At 48.0% G+C, this 7,045-nt stretch overlaps 1 protein-coding gene across 1 annotated transcript in view; it reads left to right on the top strand.

Annotated features, from left to right (window-relative positions):
• Nucleotides 1-3,830: 3,830 nt before the first annotated feature.
• The window catches only part of LOC311322337 (uncharacterized protein), a gene marked incomplete at its 3' end in the record, with an annotated part of 10,805 nt that continues 7,590 nt past the window's right edge, over nt 3,831-7,045 (top strand). Inside the window, exons 1-3 of the mRNA XM_084454405.1 lie at nt 3,831-3,898; nt 5,011-5,659; nt 5,981-6,107. Of these exons, the coding sequence (XP_084310531.1) occupies nt 5,037-5,659; nt 5,981-6,107 (750 nt within the window). The 5' untranslated portion in view covers nt 3,831-3,898; nt 5,011-5,036. The remainder of the gene's footprint in view (nt 3,899-5,010; nt 5,660-5,980; nt 6,108-7,045) is intronic.

Below are 7,045 nucleotides of genomic sequence, written 5' to 3'. Positions count from 1 at the left end.
GAACTACTACTCACCAGAACTACTACTCACCAGAACTACTACTCAGAACTACTACTCAGAACTACTACTCACCAGAACTACTACTCAGAACTACTACCCACCAGAACTACTACTCACCAGAACTATTACTCAGAACTACTACTCAGAACTACTACCCACCAGAACTACTACTCACCAGAACTACTACTCAGAACTACTACTCACCAGAACTACTACTCAGAACTACTACTCAGAACTACTACTCAGAACTACTACTCACCAGAACTACTACTCAGAACTACTACCCACCAGAACTACTACTCAGAACTACTACTCACCAGAACTACTACTCACCAGAACTACTACTCAGAACTACTACTCAGAACTACTACTCACCAGAACTACTACTCAGAACTACTACTCACCAGAACTACTGCTCACCAGAACTACTACTCACCAGAACTACTACTCAGAACTACTACTCACCAGAACTACTACTCACCAGAACTACTACTCAGAACTACTACTCACCAGAACTACTACTCAGAACTACTACTCAGAACTACTACTCAGAACTACTACTCACCAGAACTACTACTCACCAGAACTACTACTCAGAACTACTACTCACCAGAACTACTACTCAGAACTACTACTCACCAGAACTACTACCCACCAGAACTACTACTCACCAGAACTACTACTCACCAGAACTACTACTCAGAACTACTACTCAGAACTACTACTCACCAGAACTACTACTCAGAACTACTACTCACCAGAACTACTACTCACCAGAACTACTACTCAGAACTACTACCCACCAGAACTACTACTCACCAGAACTACTACTCAGAACTACTACTCAGAACTACTACTCACCAGAACTACTACTCAGAACTACTACTCACCAGAACTACTACTCAGAACTACTACTCACCAGAACTACTACTCACCAGAACTACTACTCAGAACTACTACACACCAGAACTACTACCCACCAGAACTACTACTCACTAGAACTACTACTCACCAGAACTACTACTCACCAGAACTACTACTCAGAACTACTACTCACCAGAACTACTACTCACCAGAACTACTACTCAGAACTACTACTCACCAGAACTACTACTCACCAGAACTACTACTCAGAACTACTACCCACCAGAACTACTACTCACCAGAACTACTACTCAGAACTACTACTCAGAACTACTACTCACCAGAACTATTACTCAGAACTACTACTCACCAGAACTACTACTCAGAACTACTACCCACCAGAACTACTACTCAGAACTACTACTCACCAGAACTACTACTCACCAGAACTACTACTCAGAACTACTACTCAGAACTACTACACACCAGAACTACTACCCACCAGAACTACTACTCACTAGAACTACTACTCACCAGAACTACTACTCACCAGAACTACTACTCAGAACTACTACTCACCAGAACTACTACTCACCAGAACTACTACTCAGAACTACTACTCAGAACTACTACTCACCAGAACTACTACTCAGAACTACTACTCACCAGAACTACTACTCACCAGAACTACTACTCAGAACTACTACTCAGAACTACTACCCACCAGAACTACTACTCACCAGAACTACTACTCACCAGAACTACTACCCACCAGAACTACTACTCAGAACTACTACTCAGAACTACTACTCACCAGAACTACTACTCAGAACTACTACCCACCAGAACTACTGCTCACCAGAACTCCCCAGTGCATCTCCTGGTTTTAATGAAAGTGTTTGCTAAATGATTGCTAATGTACAGTAATCACTCTCTAACACTCTCTAACTCTAACACCACTATTTATTAACACCACACAACGCTGCTCTACCAGATAAAGACTGTGTGTACATGGTATATGTGTGCCTATAGTGTGTGTACTTTGTATGTGTACAGTATTTCTGTATGTATACACTATGTTTGTGTATATACAGTTTTTATGTGTGTATATACAGTACAGTATTTATGTGTGTGTGTGTGCGTTCGTGCATGTGTGTGTGTGTGTGCGGAGGGGGGGGGGGGGTTAATGCAGTAGAACAGAACCCCCTTCTCTCCTCTCCTTGGAGGAGAATAATGATTTCTCTAAGTCCTCGGCTGACAGGCGTGACCCCGCCTCTCCCCGACACGCTCCGACACGCCAGCGCTCGGAACACCACCCATCACACCTCACAACGTCTGGAGAACACGCTACACGGGACACGCTACCCTGGTCAGACATGTAACACATCCTCACTATCAAAGCACAGAGAAAGACAGGCACAGAGAGAGAGACACATAGAGAGAGAGAGATGGGGGGAGAGACAGAGAGAGAGGAGAAGAGAGAAAAAGAGATAGTGAAAGAGAGAAAGAGAGAGAGAGAGTTGCTATGCCAACCCAGCCTGTTTGAAAATTAATTTGAGAAAGATAATCTAAGATTTCCTGGTCAGACTTGGGGTCGGATGGTTGTCTGTCTGTCTGTCTGTCTGTCTGTCTGTCTGTCTGTCTGTCTGTCTGACTGTCTGTCTGTCTGTCTGTCTGTCTCAGGAGAATAAGGCCTTTGCATGTTCAGTGTTAAACTTAATGCTGTTGTAAAATATTAATGTGTAATGTTTTTATACTCAAATACGGTATGAAACAACACTCAAATATTCAGTAACAACAAACATATTTATTGATGCTTTCCCCAAACCTCCGTAGCCTATACATCACAGCAAACATCTGGATGTGCACTACAAAATGAATTGAACAGAACAAAGAGAAAACAGCCCTGTACAGTAAACACAACCAGAGAGCCAGGCTGCCTGTCTGAGCAGAGAACCTCATCAACATCACAGGCCATGTTCTCCCCGGCCAAGCAGCAGGGGAAGTCTCCCCCAGAACAGCCCATCCAGCCCTGACTGGCCTAAGCAGCCCCACATGCCTCCTCCATATACCCTGTAGTAGTGATATCCTCCTATATAGCCTGGAGTAGTGATATCCTCCTATATACCCTGGAGCAGTGATATCCTCCTCCATATACCCTGTAGCAGTGATATCCTCCTATATAGCCTGGAGCTGTGATATCCTCCTATATAGCCTGGAGCTGTGATATCCTCCTATATAGCCTGGAGCAGTGATATCCTCCTATATAGCCTGTAGCAGTGATATCCTCCTATATACCCTGGAGCAGTGATATCCTCCTATATAGCCTGGAGTAGTGATATCCTCCTATATAGCCTGGAGTAGTGATATCCTCCTATATAGCCTGGAGCTGTGATATCCTCCTCCTATATAGCCTGGACTAGTGATATCCTCCTCCTATATAGCCTGGAGTAGTGATATCCTCCTATATAGCCTGGAGTAGTGATATCCTCCTATATAGCCTGGAGTAGTGATATCCTCCTATATAGCCTGGAGTAGTGATATCCTCCTATATAGCCTGGAGTAGTGATATCCTCCTATATAGCCTGGAGTAGTGATATCCTCCTATATAGCCTGGAGTAGTGATATCCTCCTATATAGCCTGGAGTAGTGATATCCTCCTATATAGCCTGGAGCTGTGATATCCTCCTACTAAATAGAGATGAAATTCCTGAACCTCACCGTTGCACTTTAACCAAATTATTTGTGTGTACTTGACCAATAAATGTGATTCTGATTCTGATATTTTTATTTTTTATTTTTGTGTTTCTATTGTATTTGAGACAAAAAGTTTTTTTTTTTTTTACATGTTTTCATAGTCAGATAAAAACAAAACAGAAACATTTGTTTTACGTGACCTTTATTTTGAAAGGCCTTGCAAGAAGGCTACCGGATATGACGCTGCGTCCCGCGTGCGCATGCCCGGAAGAACAGAGCAGATGGTTTCACACGTGAGGATTCCAGTTAAACCAAACACACGAGTGTCCAGCGACTTGTACGTGACCTTCTCTAAGTACCTAATACTCTTTATATGATTTATTTGTATGAGTTTAACGGGAGCAAATGCTTGTTCTGAAACAGACTTTGTGATTGTGTGTATCTCGCCAGTATCCTGGCCGGCTAGCTCGACATGCTAACGCTAGCTATGAATGCAGTTGTATAGCTGCCGAAAGGAAAGCAGGTCTCTTTATTGTTTGTTGACTCGAGAGATGGCAGTAGCTACCCTGGCTGCCCCCTGCTCCTAACTGCCCCCTGCTCCTGGCTGCCCCCTGCTCCTAACTGCCCCCTGCTCCTGGCTGCCCCCTGCTCCTAGCTGCCCCCTGCTCCTAGCTGCCCCCTGCTCCTAGCTGCCCCCTGCTCCTAGCTGCCCCCCCTGCTCCTATCTGCCCCCTGCTCCTAGCTGCCCCCTGCTCCTAGCTGCCCCCTGCTCCTACCTGCCCCCTGCTCCTAGCTGCCCCCTGCTCCTAGCTGCCCCCTAGCTGCCCCCTGCTCCTAGCTGCCCCCTGCTCCTACCTGCCCCCTGCTCCTAGCTGCCCCCTGCTCCTAGCTGCTCCTAGCTGCCCCCTGCTCCTAGCTGCCCCCTGCTCCTAGCTGCCCACTGCTCCTAGCTGCCCCCTGCTGCCCCCTGCTCCTAGCTGCCCCCTGCTCCCCTGCTCCTAGCTGCCCCCTGCTCCTAGCTGCTCCTAGCTGCCCCCTGCTCCTGGCTGCCCCCTGCTCCTAGCTGCCCCCTGCTCCTAGCTGCCCCAGGAGGAGGACGGCTTGGGTCAGAGAAATGCAGGGAACACTTTCCACCGGCGACCCCGGAAGTCGCATGTGTGTGCGCCATGTCGCCGCTCACTGTCATGTGTGTGACCCGGGTCCTGTCATTTTGAATGTAACTTTAGGTATAAGGTTAAATGGTGAGTCAGTCCAGTTGATAGTATAGGATGTTCTGTTTGTACAGGTGACCTAGCGAGCAGGATAGCTGGTACAGGATAGCTGGTACAGGATAGCTGGTACAGGATAGCTGGTACAGGATAGCTGGTACAGGATAGCTGGTACAGGTTGCTGTCTGATGTATTACTGGTCACCGTTGGTAGACTGATCATCGCTGGTTTTCCCGCGCAGATTTCAACATTCCACCGGGTCACGACATGAACGGACACCGGCTAGAAAACCCCGCGCCACCAGAACAGGAGGCTCCGCCCACCACCGTCCTGGACCAGTCGGGACCGGCTGGTGAACAGAACCAGAACATGGAGGAGACGGTAGAGGCAGCGCCGGCGCCGGGAGAGGAGGTGGGGATGGAGGTGGAGATGGAGGTGGAGGACCTGAACGGTAGGAATGGACTTGAGTCTGACGTCATGAACCTGCAAGAAGACACACACACACACCCCGGGCCTGACCCCAAGGACCCAGGAGGAGACACACACACACACCCCGGGCCTGACACCACAGACCCAGGAGGAGACACACACCCTGGGCTTGACATGGACCCAGGAGGAGACACACACCCCGGGCCTGACCCCACGGACCCAGGAGGAGACACACACCCCGGGCCTGACCCCACGGACCCAGGAGGAGACACACACCCTGGGCCTGACATGGACCCAGGAGGAGACACACACCCCAGGTCTGACCCCACAGACCCAGGAGGAGACACACACACACACCCATCGGCCGACACTCCACCCTCCCAGGTGGTGCCAGTGGTGCATGATGGGATGTGTGTCGGGAGACGAGGGCGCTACGATTCAGTGGACTCCTCTTCAGACAGGTACACACACACACACACACACACACACACACACACACACACACACACACACACACACAGGTTATAAACACAATACACATACACACACACACAGGTTATAAACACAATACACACACACACAGGTTATAAACACAATACACACACACACAGGTTATAAACACAGTAACCACACACAGGTTATAAACACAGTACACACACACACACAGGTTATAAACACAGTACACCACACACACTCTTTATTTAACGAGGCTACTTGCACACGTTATCACCTTTCCGCACACGCGCGCGTGTCTGACTTCCGTTCCGCTCTTCGTCCCCCAGCGACTCCTCCTCTTCCTCGTCCTGCGGGACGCTGGCGATTGTGCTGGGCGAGGATGATGATGATGAAGGCTTCAGCCAGGGGAAGAAGCCCGCTCCCATCAGGACCATAGACGAGGTGCTGCCTGAGGTGAGAGGAGGGTGTGGGTGTGTGTGTGTGTGTGTGTGTGTGTGTGGCCTAGATGAGTAAATAGTGTGTACCAGGCATGCAAACTTCTCGCCTTCCGGCAAAATTTGCCGTCATGAATCAGTAAATAGTGAGTCGTGCAGATCTGATGAGAAATGTTTTTGTGTGTGGGGTTGGGGGGGGGGGGGGCGCGAGAGCCTGTCTGTCAAAGCGACTTACATAGAAAGAGGATAAATCCGTGAGTGTGGACATTGGGTTTGGGCCAATGGAGCGCGGAAATCTGATGCTGTGGATGCGTGTTTGGATCTGTATGCGTGTGCTCTGACAGTCAGTAAAAAGGCAGCAAGCGAAATTGAGCCAATCAACTCGCTAGTCACAGTACAGCGCAAGCCCAGTCTGTGACGTTTTTTATCTTACAGTACCCCTTCGTCAGGTAGGAGTATGACTAGTAGCTAATTCACTACCTGGACTAGTAGCTAATTCACTACCTGGACTAGTAGCTAATTCACTATATGGACTAGTAGCTAATTCACTACCTGGACTAGTAGCTAATTCACTACCTGGACTAGTAGCTAATTCACTACCTGGACTAGTAGCTAATTCACTACCTGGACTAGTAGCTAATTCACTATATGGACTAGTAGCTAATTCACTACCTGGACTAGTAGCTAATTCACTACCTGGACTAGTAGCTAATTCACTATATGGACTAGTAGCTAATTCACTACCTGGACTAGTAGCTAATTCAGCCCATGAAATGGTTGTGGTTGGGCTGCCATTTTGTTAATTTCCTTAGTAGATGTGAGCATATTATAGGTAGCCTACATTGCACTTAATATGGTAAATGGACTGCACTTATATAGCGCTTTATATCCAAAGAGCTTTACAGTGGCCTCTCATTCACCCATTCACACACATTCACACACCAATGGCGGCAGCTG

The sequence above is a fragment of the Borostomias antarcticus genome, assembly GCF_949987555.1.
Source record: "Borostomias antarcticus genome assembly, chromosome: 20".
NCBI lineage: Eukaryota > Metazoa > Chordata > Actinopteri > Stomiiformes > Stomiidae > Borostomias > Borostomias antarcticus.
This window is presented reverse-complemented; position numbering and strand designations above follow the sequence as displayed.